The 17,034-nt window shown below is 25.4% G+C and overlaps 1 protein-coding gene across 1 annotated transcript in view; it reads right to left on the bottom strand.

The window, feature by feature from the left end:
• Positions 1–15,991, bottom strand: part of LOC129975902 (structural maintenance of chromosomes protein 1A-like) — a 38,208-nt gene extending 22,217 nt beyond the window's left edge. The window contains exons 1-6 of the mRNA XM_056089181.1: positions 15,761–15,991; positions 11,290–11,366; positions 10,121–10,264; positions 6,652–6,800; positions 4,311–4,479; positions 3,036–3,248 (exon numbers count right to left, since the gene is read on the bottom strand). Of these exons, the coding sequence (XP_055945156.1) occupies positions 3,036–3,248; positions 4,311–4,479; positions 6,652–6,800; positions 10,121–10,264; positions 11,290–11,366; positions 15,761–15,869 (861 nt within the window). The 5' untranslated portion in view covers positions 15,870–15,991. The remainder of the gene's footprint in view (positions 1–3,035; positions 3,249–4,310; positions 4,480–6,651; positions 6,801–10,120; positions 10,265–11,289; positions 11,367–15,760) is intronic.
• Positions 15,992–17,034: the final 1,043 nt, after the last annotated feature.

Below are 17,034 nucleotides of genomic sequence, written 5' to 3' on the forward strand. Positions count from 1 at the left end.
CCAAAACATATATGATAAGCATAAAATAAAACTGAACAAAACCCTAAAAAAAATAATAAATAAATAAATTTTAAATATTCACATGCTAACCTTGAGAAATCCTAATTACAAACTAGGAGTTTTCTAAACAAGAAAAGCTCAGTAAAATAATAAATGACAACTTTTTTTTAAATTTTATTTCAACGGAATCTAATTAACACACAGTAATTCACCAGATTTAACAAACTGCATTGAATGGAAAACCAGTACAGTTTATCAAATAATGTAAGTAAGGAGGATAAGTTTCAATACACTTTAAATATTATAAAATCTTCTGATAATATGAAAACATGAATTAAGACTACACAGAAGATATATAAACAAAGAGTTAGAGCATATAAAAAAAAAAAAAAAAAAGAAATAGCAGTACTTTCGTTTTACAGACATTTCTGAATAAATAAGCAATTCAATAGTTCCTTAGTGTGAGATATTGCAAACAATAATTATAATGCCAAATATCAATGCAGGAACAATAAAAATTGTTATTTAAATGTTCCTCTTTAATAGCTCCTATGCCACCATTCTCATTCTAGGTGCATCAATTCATAAGAATTGTACTTTGATTTATAAATAAAAATGAACTTATTCAATAATCACTGTATTATAATGGCTGTTAGTTTTTATATAATTTAAATTTGTCTATGTTTCATCAATGGCACATGGTTAACATTCAATTACCAAAATAATTTTTTTATGATAAATGAAAAGTAGATGAATTAGAATTTTTTATTTTATTAATAGAATTGATTTTTTAATGCACTGTAAAGAATAGTCATCTTAATCAAGATTATAGCAGATATAGTTGTTTAATGAACCACTCTCATAATAAGCAAATCAAAATGTATACTCCTTTAATGAGCGACATTTCACAAAACGAGTGATACGGCAATATTGTGATGTGACATTCAAAATCTTAACTATATCTTGGCTATTAGTTAAAAGTTGAGAGCTTGTTTGTTATTTTTTTAATTAAAAGCAGAACCATAAAATATATTGTTAAATTAATCATCAAAATAGATAGAAAAAAAGAAACGGCACTTTGCTAAGCATCATGGTTTCACACTGTGATATTAGAATTGTTACAATAATATGCGTGTCATAACCCGAAATTGACTACCAAAAAATTTATTGGAGCAGCCTTCTATATCCACAGCCTGAAATTAAAGAGAAATTTCACCACGATACGAAGAAATAACAGCCTCAACAGTGAAATAAGGGAGAAGCTAAATAGATGAGAAACAGTTGCATCAGATGTTATAAAGCATCATGTTAATAAGATAGTAGCTATACCGATTACAAATTTCTTTAACATGGCTTACCCAGCCATGCTTTACTGTGGCTCAATCTGATTAATTAGAAAGGAAAAAAAAAGTGTATGTTTCAAATATATTTAATTTTACCATGCTTTTGGGTATACAATATTTTTTGTTGTTGCATTGTCCATATAGAGATTGTCTGGTTTACTGACTCCAGAATACTCAATATCCAAGTGAGAAGAATCCATATCAAGATCTAAACCACACAATTCAAAAGAATCAATGCAGAACTTTGTTGATGATGATTAAAAACACCATTTAAATTGGGTATTGCAACTCCTTAAACTGAAATGGCATATTTGTTAAAATCACAGAATTAGAACATCTTCACCACTGAAAGGTCCTGTCAAGACTGCTGCTTCTAAACATTATTCATTAATTTTTTTAGTGAAAATCATAGCAAAGCTTTAGTTGATAATTGGCATGTGGATTTTCAATTGCAGTATGTGTGAAGCCTTTCTTGATAGATCAAGAGAATTAAAAAATTTGTTGGATAATTAACTGCTTCATCTGCTTCCTCAATAGTGTCAATGGACTTGCATGTGACTGCTTTGACTTGAATGTTAAACTAAATAATATTATTAAGCTCATACACGACTTTGTTCCAGGCCACAAGAATAGCTGTTCACTCAGATAATTGCGATTCTTGAAATTGATTTGAATATTGAAATACTTTTAGGAAATACTTTCCAACCAATTCTTCTTTCGATGTCATTCAAACGCAGAAGTTATGAGACAGTGAAATTCATCCTGTGGTCAAATCAAATGGCAACATTCTGTCAACAATTTCTGGCAATTGATATAAAAATATCTTAGCCAATCACTCCTTTTGCAGCTAAACATGCATATTTGAAATTAATCACAATGTCTTTACCCATCGCCACAAAATAGAGTTTTCCATCTTTAAATAAGTGCTATTAATCTATAATGTTATTGAAAAGCTATAAAAATTTAAAAAGCCTATACAAAAAGCTGTCAATTATTAAGATAACTTAATAATATCAAGAATAAACTTCGGAATTTTTTTTTTTTTTTTCAATTTGAGAAGAATTTTTATATTTTCCTATAAAGATAAACATAAGAAAATTTCTAAATTGATAACTGCATTATTTCAATCCCAAAAAATTCATTTTCATTGAAAAAAACCAGAATTGTCAAAAAATTGACTTTTCAATCTATCCAAATTACAGACCAAAAAAAAAAAATCCCCATTTAAAATTTGCTCTCCAATTTCAGATGGTATAACTGTTAGAAAAAAGTGGTAAAAATAAAATTTTTAAAAGAAAAAAAATTTCTGAGAAATGACTGGTTTTCAAAAATAATAAATATTGGTATTTCCTAATGTAAGGTCATCAGAAAAATGTGTTCAAACATAATAATTGAGACAAAATGTTAATTTCACATTTAATAACCTCTTTTTCCTGAAAACTGACTTTTATAATGCCATCTAATTATTACCAAAGTACAGCAAAATAAAATCCAGGAGCTTTCACGGACTGTACAAACCTTGTTCAAATTATAAATTACTAGATAAATATTTCAGTTGAGTAAATCATCTACTACTCCCAATTTCAAAAAAAAAAAAAAAAAAAAAATTATGCAAAACACCAAAAATATTAAAATTATAAAAAGAAAATATTTAAATATATTGTCCATAACCAAATATTATTATCTACTTACTGCTTCTCTTATTTGCTGCTCTATCTTTGCAAATTCTCTTTGTAGTTTACCATGTTCTTTTTTCTTTTCTTTGATTTCTTCTTCGATTTTTTCTCTTTTGCGGGAAACTTTTTCAAGTTCTTTATTTTTATCTGACAAGTCTTGGGTCAAACCTTCAATATCTTGCTCATTATGATAAAGTTTGAATAAATAATAAAGGACTTGCTTACTGGCCTGTATAGAAAGATAAAAATCAGAAAAACATAAAAAACAGCTATAAAATCACTTGCTTTTATAAAAAATAATACATTTATTAACATTTATCTTTTATGCATTAAGCAATTATAACATTTTGTATTTACACTAAATAAAAAAAGCACAAATAAATTTTCAGTAATAATATCTAACAAAGAAGATTATTTTTATTTTCTGTTATATATGTTCACGCTGATCTTTCTTGGTAAATAAAATATTGACAGTCTATTGGTTTACATAAATATCATTTCATATATTGATATCTGATATCATTTCATTTATTGATTTGATTGATATATTGATACCATTTTATATATCACAGAATGTGATAATTCAGGTTATCAAAACATGAAACTTAAATGGATGGCTATGTATTCAAATGACCCATTATAAGATTTATTCTGTTTAAAATATTAAATAATAAACTTCTTAGTTTAACTCTTCAAATTTTAAAACAAAAATGTCTGGAAATTTTTGCAAATGCATCTAAATTAACACTTAGAATAAATGTATATATCTGAAAATATGTATGCATAAAGAACAATATTCAAACTTTAAGGCATTAAAAACTATAAAATATAGTATACGAAGAACGTTTTAATCTTAACATAATATAAGCAAAAAGATAATATTATGTAGCTATTGTTTCATTAATTCAAATTACTAAATTATATATATAAAGAAAATCATAATCATTTCAATTTATTGCATGCACAACAGATATATTTATTTTATTTTGTGGGAAGATGTTGGCAAATTTTAAACAAACATAGGAAAAAAAAATACTGTGAAGATGGGTCAAGATACTATATACTTATACATAAATCTATTGAAATTGAGTCATTCCCCTCGCCTGTATATAATAGTTCTGCAAAGATTTGCTATAAAAAACTGTATTTCACAAAGTTAGTAACTTTAGTAGATCCAGTTGGAGAAATAAATTAATTTTATTCCAGAGGTTGTAAAATAGTATTAGTTCTTGAAGTGCCTTAATAAAATTTACATTTTCAAAAAACAAATTATTTGTTAAATAGCACATACCACATCTTCTTTTAAACGCTGGTACTTTTCAGCTTCCTCCTTTTCAAGCCGAGCTTCCTTTTTTTCTGCAGCAATACCCTTCTTTTTCTGATAAGTAAACTGAGTATCTTCTTCAGCTTTCATCATTTCACTTTTCAAACGATCATATTCTTCTTTATGTTCAATCGAACTAAAAGACAGACAGGTAAATCGGTATTTGTTGTATACATTTGTACAAATACATTTAGTTCAGAAAAAACTTGAACATAAAAAAAGGAGGGGGGTTGTAAGATATAAAATAATGCACCTTTTAGTGTTAAATTTTGATATATGGGAAAAAATTATGTTTTCATAATTATATATTTCTGCAAAATATATTAAATAAAAAATTTATATATAAGATGCTTTTGATGATCAGCATGTATATCGTATTATTGACTTTTTAAACTGTTAAATATTAATATAGAATGGATATTTTTTTTATTAAATTTTGTTGCTCGATAAGACTGAAAAACAAATTTAATTGAATAAGTTCAAATTATAATGCATGTATATACACATACACACACTAAGAAATAAAAGTGGAAGTGAAAATTTTACTTCCAAATTAATGCCCAAAGAATTTTTTTTTTCAAATATTAATTTTAATATTTGCAAAAGCATGTGATTAGATGTTTTGATGGATAAATCTGAATTTCTAATATTAAAAATTAACCGATACAAATTGTGGATTACACTTAAAAAGTTTATTAAAAATAACAAAAATACTGTACAGAAATAAAATTGATATTATTAAAAGGGTCAATTTTTTTATTTTTTTTTATTCTAAGAAAACGCAAAATCCACTTTTGTGAGATAATTTTGGGAAGTATCCTAATTTTCTATAGGTAAGCAATTAGCCTTCTGGCAATGGTTAAGCCTCTTTTTAAGCTAGATTAAAACTTTGATTGATGCTTATTTCTTGATTTCTTTTATATTTTCTTTTCTCTGAGTGAATAGTTTTTAGACAGCCCTATCCAAAGTACATCTAATGCTTTGCAATTCCATACATTAGTGTAGCATTGACTTATGTCCAAGTGTAAAAACTGTTTACAAACAAATTTGGAGATTTTACTTTACAATTCATTTTAATGCCATTTTTACATCACAAAGGTTCTATTGGGCTCTAAGGCGTCTGCAGATAAGAATGAAGCTACTGCAGTTCATTGTAAAGTAGTAACAAAAAGCATGTGTGGGGTTTAATACAATACTGTCAAAGATAAATAATAATCTCACAGATAATTTTTAAGAAATTATAGTTTCTTAAATAATGAATAAATGTATTATAAATAAGTTTAGTTTAACTTAACATTAGTTAGTTTTTCAATTCCAGAAAAATTTATTCAGTTTGAAAACTATCACTTTCACTATCAGTTACAAATCCTGCATATATAATTTACAGTTTGACAATTTATTAAAAATAAAAAGTGATGAATGGTCAAAACTGAGTACTGGAATGTTAAGCATTTTAAGTAAATGGATTTGTTTGTGCATAAATTTTTAAAAAAGAAAAAAGAAAGAGAAAAAAAAATTTAGCATACCAAGAAATTTTAAACATTTTATTTCTTGATTGTCTTTACAGTGCTTAAGCTGATGAGATAAAATGTAAAAACATGACTGCTTCTAGCACATATTGCTTCATAAAATTAAATGTATTCTATTTCAAAAATATGTTTGTTTTTTTTTTTTTTTTGAAATTTAGAATTAATACAAAACTGACATCATTTTAAAGACATTTTTATAAATTGTATCTTTAATGGATCTACAACAAAGTGAAATATTTATGAAAACTGATTCTTTCCTGTAAGAACATCAATTTCAATGATTAAAATATGAAAATTCAATTTTAGATCAATGCATTTTTTGGAATTTTAGCCAAATATTTTCAAGAAAGAAAACTCATAAGAAATTTTCATCATTTTTACGGCTTTACTTATACAGGATTAGCATTAAAGGTATCTTTATTCAAAAATTCTAAATTTGTATCAATAACATGAGCTATATGCATCATAAAATAGTGTCCAATGTAATTAGGGAAGTAATACAAGCTACTAAAGAATAATACAAAATAATCAAATGAAATCATTGTAAAAGTAGCAGAATTTCCAAAAATTTGTAACATTATTACTAATTACAAATATCCAAATCTACAATATGACAATTTTGAAAAACTTTGCTGGTGCTCAGAATCTGAATAAGTGCTCTTGATAATAGATAAATCACAAAGTATAATAAATACTATGCATATGTACAAAGAATCTTTACTTAAATATAGAACAAAACATCCATTTAAGAACCAAAAAACAATTTAAACAATACTTACTGAGATATTTCTTCAAAAAGAGCTGTTCTTTCTTTAGGACTTTTCATTGCAATTGATTCAACTGCACCTTGAAACACAAGGAAATTTTTTGCTTTTACATTAATGCCTAAACTTTCCAATCTACTGACATATTCATTGTGGCCAACAGACTGAAAGAAGAAATTAATAACAAATGTTAATAAAAAATAACATCTAACTTTTATGTTAAATGTTATTACTTTCTTTATTACATGTCTTCTGCAACTAATTATAATATGCAATAAGGTCAGAATGGTCTGAATTAAAAAAATTAAGGCTAAATGTGAACTATACTTAACAGCAAATTATAAGCAAAAAAAAATACTCTTATTTTTTTTCTTTTTACTTTTTCCTCACATAATTAGGATATTTCTTTAATTGAGATTAATCATTCCAACAGTTTCTGTTTTGTATTTGTAAAACACAAAAATCTCTAGTCAAAATTGGAGAAGAAAAATGATCTAATATTACATAACAAAAGTTTCATTACAGTCAGAACCACTTGCAAGGATTTGGGAAATTTTGTTTCCCAAATTCATTTTTTAAAAAAATGCCCATTTGCCTGTAAAAATTGAAGACCAAAAAATTCATTTTTTACCTCACATAATATATATTTAATTTACCAAACTGGATACTTTTCAAAGATAAAATCCAGCTTCCAAATAAGTCTGCATTTATATAAAAGAAAATGTTCATTAATAAATATGTCCTATTTTAAGGTAACTATATTTTTACTTAACTTGTTTATTTCAGAATATATAAAACAAATTTTATTCAGTTCTTAACTGAGTTGTATATTAGAATAATAATTTTCATTATTAGAAAAACAGAAATAATGTTTCAAATTATATCATCTATATGGTCAAATTTAACCAAAATCATTGTTCAACTCTATATATATATATATTCTATTATAAACAGCATAATCTAAATAAAAAATAAAATTATTATAATAACTATAATCTATACTTATATATAAAGCTCAATGTGTTTGTGTGTGTGTTGGCACTCTACAGAAAAGACCATTTGACCTACAGCTACCAAATTTGGTAACATGTATACCTTGGAGATCGGGAATATGCACCTAGGGTCCCTTTTTTTGAATTTTTAATTAGAATTTTAATTATTAATTAAAAACTAACTTTCCCGCCAAAAAATCTTTTCATGAGTAAGGGTTCAGTTTTTTTTTCCCAACAGTAATGAGACTAGGGTTAAGATTTTTTGGCTGATTATTTCAAAGGATTCTGTTTATTTTCTTAATGTTTGATGCATTTAAAATTAAACATGGTTAATTAATCGATCTTTCAGATTCATTCTGAAGTACTTTTCAATAAAAATAAAACAGAATAAAGGAAATTAAAAATTTCTAATCTGCATAGCGTTACCCAAACTGGCGTAGAAAAACTCGCGCATTTGCGTTACCGTAACTGGAGTTGAAAATTCATGCATGCGCATTGTGTTCTGATTGTTGACATGGCAACCATTATCAACGGATGGTTTAAATTATTTTTAGATTAGTTTCACACTTTTGTAATTAAAGTGTATTTATGTTAGTTATATATTTTTTGTATATGCTTATAGTTTTAAGTCCATCGTTTTTTAAATAGTTTTTTTCAACCTGTTTTCAACCGATTATTTTAAACAATTCGTTTTATTTTCTTAGTGTTTGATGCATTTAAAATTAAACATTGTTAATTAATCGATCTGGTCATAATGAATCTGAGAAAATTTTGTTGACAAATTCTTGAAATATTACATAAATTAAGAAAGATATTCTTTAGTGCCCATAAAGTTTAAATGCTCATAGACTGTTTTCAGTAATCATATTACAAAAAAATACTTTGTTTCTGTAAAAAATATTATTATATTAATTGCAGACTAATCCTTTCCACTTTAATTTAAAGTATAAATTCTACGGGAGCTAACAGAAAATTAGAGAGATTCATATTACATTATGACTGAAGATGTTTATAATATTAAGAGTGACTTATATGATAATCAAAATTTGAAGTTTTAAAATATTTTGATGAAGGAGCTATTAATGTAGGAATTGCATAAAATATTTAATTATTAAAATTTTAACGAACATTAAGGTTGGCAAACTGGCTGGTCGCCAAAGGCGGCTAGTGAATAATATTTTTAGTTGTAAAGCTAATTGTGTTTGGTTTATATTCAATAGAAATGGATGAACTAAATTACATTATGTAGTTGTAAACAATTATTGTTACAATCTATTTCAAATTAAATATAATATTACAGAATAAAATGGAGCCCACTGTTACATACATAATTTGCCCAGTTACCAGGCACACAAGCAAATATTTTTTTTTAAAAAACTGATGTTCATAACAGTCATTAATTTTAATTTAAAGATTTTAGCTAAAAATGTGAATGATAGCAGAAATAAATTATTTAATTTTTTTCTATACAGGTTTGCATACCTTTAATGAGGTTTACAATATTTCTTGATACGTTTAGAAGTTTTCTTTGTCAGCATTCTTTTTTTTTTTTTTTTTCCCTTGATTCAGATATTTAAACATGATGAACTGACTAAAACAACAAAAGATGATATGTCTGGAGAATTAGACATCTGAAGAACATATGAAAGTTGAACTGTTGATGATGCAGCAGCTCACATTTAAAGCTATTTGATTAAATTCAAATTTATAACATATGGTATTTTATTTTAAACCTGCTTAAGAAATCTTTATATATTTAATTATTAATTTTTAATTTAAAGAGATTCCAATAAAAATTTAACCTCTATAATAAAAATTGATCACCATACCATCCCTTAACTGTGCAATATTGACAGATTTTTATGCATCCAACTGCTACATATTCTATTACTCCCAAAACACTACATGTAACTCTTCAGTCTCAATGGTCACTTACAGATGCCGGAACCCTTCCCAACTCCAGGGAACAAGTTTAAAAAGTTCCAACAGTCAACTCCCCAACACACAGCACAGTGTAACGATGTCTATCATTAACAAGAGCATTAAATACTGAAAATAAATATCACTCCCTTTATTTTTAATGATATGGAACGAGTAAGAGATGAAAGTTTACTTTAAGAACTTTGTTTGCTTGCCCTGTGACTCACCTTCACCTACTGCACAATAAATCTCTTTCAGTTCATGTTTGATGAATATGTTTTAAAAAAATTATTATTTTTTTTTTTTGATAAAAGATTTTCTATTATAAATATAAATATTTTTTAGAACTAGATAGTGTCTTGAAAAAGTATCAGGCAGCATTCTACATTATGAAATATCAAGCACTGATTATGGAAAGCAGACTATTTCTAATTTCTTATGATACATTCAACTAATGATAAATAATTTATTGCAAAAAGATTCAAAAGTAACTAAAATTTTCTTAATAAGTATGATTCAATTTGCTTATACAAGCATTAAATGACATGTACAGATTAATAAAAATACTTAACCTTTCCATCAATCCGATACTCAGATGAAGAACCAGCTACAATTCGTGTAAAATGAATTTCTGTATTATCATTATCACAGTAAATTGCAGTTACATGAGCACGATTGGCAACAGGAGCACCAATCGGAGCGCCATGAATGAGTTCCTAAAATAAAATTTTCATTTTAAATAGTATAAAAGTTCTTTAAAAATTCCAATTCCTAGCTCCCTTAATTTACAATAAATTTTAATATAAAAAAGTAAACATATGATTTGAAGAAATATGTACAGTAGTATCTCATTTGTAAGGCCATAATACCAAAAGTATAGATTTGCTTAAATGAAAAAGCTCTAAAATGAAATGCAAACTGCTCTTAATCTTTTACTTATTTGCATGATTAACTAATTATAACAGTCATTTATATATAACTACAATAATCATCTATTTTCTTCTTTTAATAGTTTTAGCTTAGAATTGCATATCAAATAAGTTGGTAAAAGTATTTTGTCATATAAGTGATTTTATATCTTGATTTTTAAAAAATGAATCATATAGTAACATATCTTCTAAACATACAAACAACATTTCCCATTCAAAAGTAAATAACTGGTGTAAAGAATCCTAATAGCAAATAATCTGCACTTTATTTCACAATTCATTAAATAATTAAATTATGAAAACATAAATGTTAAAATTACATTAAATAACATCTTAATAAACATTTAACATAAATTTTGGCATCTCTCTCTCTCTCACACACACACACACATACACATGCACACACACAATTTACTTTTTAAAATTACTTATATAGTTACTTTCTTGTAAATTTTATTCTTCATGCAGTATATTGAATAAATATTAGACTCCTAATATAAATAAGAAACAAAAATGAAAGTAAAAGAAAGAAACTGATACAGAATTAAACAATTATACAGAAATAACAAAAATACTAATTATATGAATACATTCATAACGCTTATGTATTAAATGTTTCCATCTTAATAAAAATTTAAATCTAAAATTTAAAAGAAAATTACGCTATATACACCACATAATATGCAATAAGTTTAATGTTTCAATATTAAAATAAGCAAATTAACTTTAATATGAAATAGAAAATTAATTTCAATGTTAAATATAGCTTCAATGCGATTAGAAAAATATTTCAATGAATAATAATAACTTACACTGAGTTTCTTCACTCGAAGGCATGAAGTTTTTTCACCCAAAACAAAACTTATAGCGTCCATAAAATTCGACTTCCCTGAAAAAATTTTAAAATATTTTTTTAAAAAATTCAGGTAAAGCAATTTCAAGAATGGAAAAATAAAGCACCAGTTTTACAGTACATATTTAAATAAAAGTATTATCTTTTATTTTCTAATAACAAAAGGAAAACAGAACAGAAAGCATATATATTTACATGAAATGTATTATAACCTAATATAGTTGACATTCAATAAAAATAATTTTTATATTAATATTTTAATTATTTTATGTTTACATCTTATAAAAATTATCTAATGATTTTTAAACTTAAAAATTAGTAATTATCATGTAAAAATTGTATAACTGATATAAATCTTTCTGATTTTTAAATTAATGATAAATTATTTCATTATCGAGATGTGTCATTTTGCAGTTTACAGTCGTAACATCCATGCATACATATATTGTATCTTTGTTATGTAGGCATTAATTTTCAGTGCTTTATACCCCTTTCATTTTGAAAATTTTAGGATTTCATTACTTATAAATTTTTTCCAATCTCATAAAAGATTGGAAAAGAGAAAGATTGCTAACTTTCATTCTTATTCAAAGGATATAATTACACTGACAGAAGTTCGTTTTCAATATTGTTTTTCTTTTCCATTAATTTTATTCTTTATTATTTACTATAGATTTGTGTAATAAAATGAGGTTTAGAATCAGATTTCATTAGACTTAGAATATTGTATAACTTCATATCTTCGATAAAAATGTTTTCTTTATATTCTATACATAATTTTCTATTTATAAATATTATTCATTTTTGATTGGAGAAATTATATGTGTATTTAATGTTCATATATTTATACTTTTATTAAAATTCAATATTTTACATCCTATTCAAATTTATATCACTATTCTTAAAGCAATGTTACTACTAACAGAACCCTCATTGACCATGACATGATGAATTTCAACGAAATCAAAATCACAATGACCTAATATAAAATAAAGCATGTGGGTATGCATCATAATCATGTATAATATTCATTGTAATTGAATTATTGCACTTTCTACTATTATTTTGCATTTATTATCTTGTATTTTTTGTGGTTTCTGTATGCTTTGCGGATTGGAGTAACTTTGATACCTGAATGTAATAATTATTAGATATTAATAACTGATGTAGAAACAAACAGAATAACAGTCAACATAACAATCATGCTTATGTAGCAATGCATTTTCTCTCTTTTTATTCGTATGTTTTTATACTTTTGGCTTACCTTGTTTACTAAAGTTTCTTTTTTTTTTGGGGGGGGGGGATTTTTACTTTAATATTTTTGCTCTTGATTATATATTTCTTATGTATATTTGTATCCATATGCATATATATATCCACATTTAATTTTCTTCATTTACATCTGATAATATAGACAAAAAAAAAACAAATTGAAAATAAAGTTGAATGAAAAGAAAGCAATTGAAATTAAGACCTGCCTGACCTGTAAATAATGCTATTAGAATTTAAATTATTTATAAATAATTTTCATAATTCTTGATTTCTTAATTTGACTTATTCTTAATGTAAACTACACAGATATTAAATTGAAGCCTCCATCGTAAGCTTTGAAAATGATAGAAAAGTCAAGCAATTAAATATTTAATGAAAAATGAAAAAGTTTTGAATTTCAGTGCTACAATAAAATCAATTGCTAAAAATTAAGCAAAAAAAAAAAAAAAATCTACAAATTAAATACATTGGTGCCATTACAAAGAAAATTTTACAAAACTTTTTAAATATTTTTTTAAGTGGTGTATTAACCAGTTCCATGCAACTACATTTTCAACAGTTATTGTGGAAAAGATCCAAAATTTCACTTAATTTTCAATTCTTTAAAAATCAAAACAACTGTACAACTGATATTTAATGAACTGTGTTTTCAAACAAGTTCAAATGTCCTTTTTGTTAATGATCATGAAAAATTATTGAATTAGAAATAATACAAAACACCTAAAAATTTATATATAAAATATTTTTAATGTAAACAGCAATATTGGGTAGAATTTTTTAACTGCAATTTTACAACAGTTGGCAAGTTTGGATTATTTACATAATTAAGTAAACAAAGTTTAAATTGAACAATTTCAATTATAAATTAAATTTAAAGTCAGGATGCATTAAAATATTACTGCTAAATTTAACTCCAACAAAAAGTCTGTACAAAAGAATTAGCTTTAATAATAGGTCTCTGCATCAAATTTCAGTGTAACATTATAGAGTCACAATACATTTGTTCTGCAAATGATGAGATACACTTTAAACCAAAAATATCTCTCACTCTCCATCCCTCATCCATTTTCCATTTACATAATCGCACTTCCTTTTAGGAAAACAAAACTACATCAATGGAAGGAGAATCAAATCAATTAGAACTTGAACCTTCAAATGATTGCAGGAAAATACATCGGTTATTTGATTCTAATTAATCTGTCAAAAATGAATGCTACAATTTAAAAATTTAGGAAATTTTCAATTTATAAATATTGATTCTGATTTAGTCATATCACAAAAATGTATTCAAATTCCACATGGTACATAACAAACAAAATAGCAATCCTGTTTCCATGTTAAATGATGGAAAACACGTGTACACAAAAGAATTAAAAGATTTTTTTTTTTTTGGGGGGGGGGGGAACTTAATATTGCCTTATGTTTAGAAGCTCATAATAATAAAAGAATTATTCAATGTAATCAATCAAAAAAAATTCTTTCCAGCCTTTCCAAAATACGTACTTTCAGTTAAAAAGATTATCAACTGATTATATTTTGTGTATTCCTTGCTTCTTTTGAGCAGCATTTTATTTTTGATGTAATGACATTTCATATTAGAATTTAATCTTACCTAATACGCATTTGAACTAAAATCTCTTTAAATTACAAAGGTAAATTATAAAATAAAATTGTACTGAATAAAAGTTTAAATAGAGAGAAAAACAAAACACTATAGCTTTAATTTATTTATAACAATATGAATTTGCTCAAAATCTAAAAACCTTTCATAGACAAAAAAAAAAAAAAAAAAAAAAAATGAAATGTAATATCAATGCATGCATTATACAAATTAGTGTTTGCTCGGAATAAATTAATATATCATGGTTAATCAAGTTGTCTTATATTATTAAATATACTCATCAAAACAGATACGATATTTCACTTTTCAGGGAAACCTAAATGAATAAAGCATAAATTTCATAAAATGAAATGAAATAAAATAATTATCATAAAATTCTTATTATAGTTGAAAACTTTTAAGAACATTTTTTTTAAAGTACAGATTCAGTACAGAAATATTCCGAATGCATATAATTAAATATAAAAAATTATTCATTTCGGTTAATTTTTATTTACATACAGTAAAAAGAAGCAACTTCATACAAATGAAGACAAAATAAGATAAATTATTATTAAGGCTGACTAAGATAAATTATTATTTGAGGCACAGTATATAATTTTTTTTAATTGCAGTCTTAATTTTAAAATTTAAAAATACAACGTTATTTTATTCAAATTAAAGATTTTGGTTTCAGTAGCTACAATTCAAATTTTTATGAATAAAGTTTGAAATGTTAAAAAAAAAAATACTAGAAAATATATCAGCTTGACAGGACAAATAAGAACATCAATAGCAAAAGAAATTGGTTTAAAATACATCTTGAAACATATATGATTATAAAAATCAATAACTGAGATGACATCCAATTAATGTACGAGAAATAATGAAATGGTACATATCTACAATAAACATATGTAATGATCAACTATTCGCATATAAAAAACGTGAAATCCAACAAGATTTGTTTTTTTATAATTTCTTATAATCTTTATGAAATAAAATGTGAAAATGAAATTAAATACAAAATGAGTTAACAAATATTTCCTCATTTTCATAATTAAAGTATAAAAAAACTTGGAATGGAAGACAACAAATATTTTTTTGTTGGTTATAACGTAATTTTTTATTATTTAATAACTATTAATCCTCTAAAATAAAATCGTAAGAAAACTATGAAACTTTTGCTTCGTTCTAATTGGATAAATTTTCTGCAATACTGATTCAATAAATTTTGAAAAATCACGGTTCCTTCCTTTTTACTTATTGAAATCTAAAATTATATATCTTAACTTCTATTGTTGAGTAAAATTATGACAACACAAGATTTTAAATCAAATATTGTCCGTTTATGCTACGTTATTCATACATAATAAACTACGAAAGTGTTATGTAAACGGGAAAATGGAACACTAGTTGTACCACAATTCATAAAACTAGATTAAAAAATTTTTAATATATAATTAATTTTAACATCAGTAAAGCTATAAAATTTTATAATTTATCAATTTTCAGAAATATGAAACGCAGCAAACGATAATTTTCTTAGTGAACTCACCGGAACCATTCGGTCCAATGATGGCAGTAAATGGTTTCAGGCATCCTATTTCCTGTTTTCCTTTATAAGATTTAAAATTCTCTACTTCTATGCACCTTAAATAGCCCATTTTATAGGTTTCAAAATGAAAACCTAAATAAATAATTCTTGAAATAACATAACTATCTGTACGTAAACAAACACCACATTTACGCGCCGTGAAAACACGATGCCATTTCGCTTTTGATTTGATATGGAGTAAAGAACAAGGATGAGTTTTCGAGTTTGTTTGCGTCGCCTTAGAGCTTGAAATCAGGGCTCTGGAGAAGTAAGTGAATGCGGATTTTCGGATTAAGCATTTCCTGCTAATATAATAAGCATCGTTTAAAAACATTGATAATTATTTCAATTTATGTCTCTAATGAGATCATTCGGAATAAATGACATATTTTTAACAACAGATGAAGTTCGAATGAATTTTCCTGTTTCAAAATAAAAACATTTTATTTAAAAAAATAAATATTTTTTATAAAAAATGAGATTTTTTGAACATTGCATAATACATTTTTAATATCTTTATACGAAGTAGGTTAAAGTATTGTAATCGTTAAAATAAATAAATTCGAATTCCAGATTTTAGTGATCTCTTCAACTTTCCTGCATTCGAAAAACACGTTTTTTAATTTCTCTTATATGAAACATACAAAGAAAAAATATTATGATCGTAAAAATAATTCGAACTAGAGATTTTGACAAATCGCGACGTTTCAGACTTCCATGAAAGCAAAAAAAAAACACATTTTTGGCCCTGTGTCTCTTTTGCGAACATGATAACTCAAAAACGCTTTAAGCTATACGGAAGAAATTGGGTATATGAACATAAGATCAAATATGTAAATTTATATCATTTTTTTGAACAAAGTCCATTCCAAAAAATCTGTTTGGCTGGCTGTTCGAGAACAAGTGAACAAGATAATTACAAAATGAAAAGAGTTAGGTAGTTAAAATTTGGCACGCAAGTTTAGTGTCTAAGATATAGATACTTTATCAAATTTTGAGCTGAATCCACCAAGCAGTTGATTGTCCATCCGTCTATATTTTCACATGAATGCAATGATTTAAATCAATGCGGTGTGTTATCTTATAACTACAGATGTAATCATATTTTGTCAATCGACCGACAAAAAAATATCCACAATGCGTGTTTTCACAATAGATTCTGAAAAAAATGCTAGATTCCAGCCAAATACATGCATTTCATTCATCGTTAGACAATACCTTGAAGACATTCACGG

The sequence above is a fragment of the Argiope bruennichi genome, chromosome 7 (assembly GCF_947563725.1).
Source record: "Argiope bruennichi chromosome 7, qqArgBrue1.1, whole genome shotgun sequence".
In the NCBI taxonomy this organism is placed as follows: domain Eukaryota; kingdom Metazoa; phylum Arthropoda; class Arachnida; order Araneae; family Araneidae; genus Argiope; species Argiope bruennichi.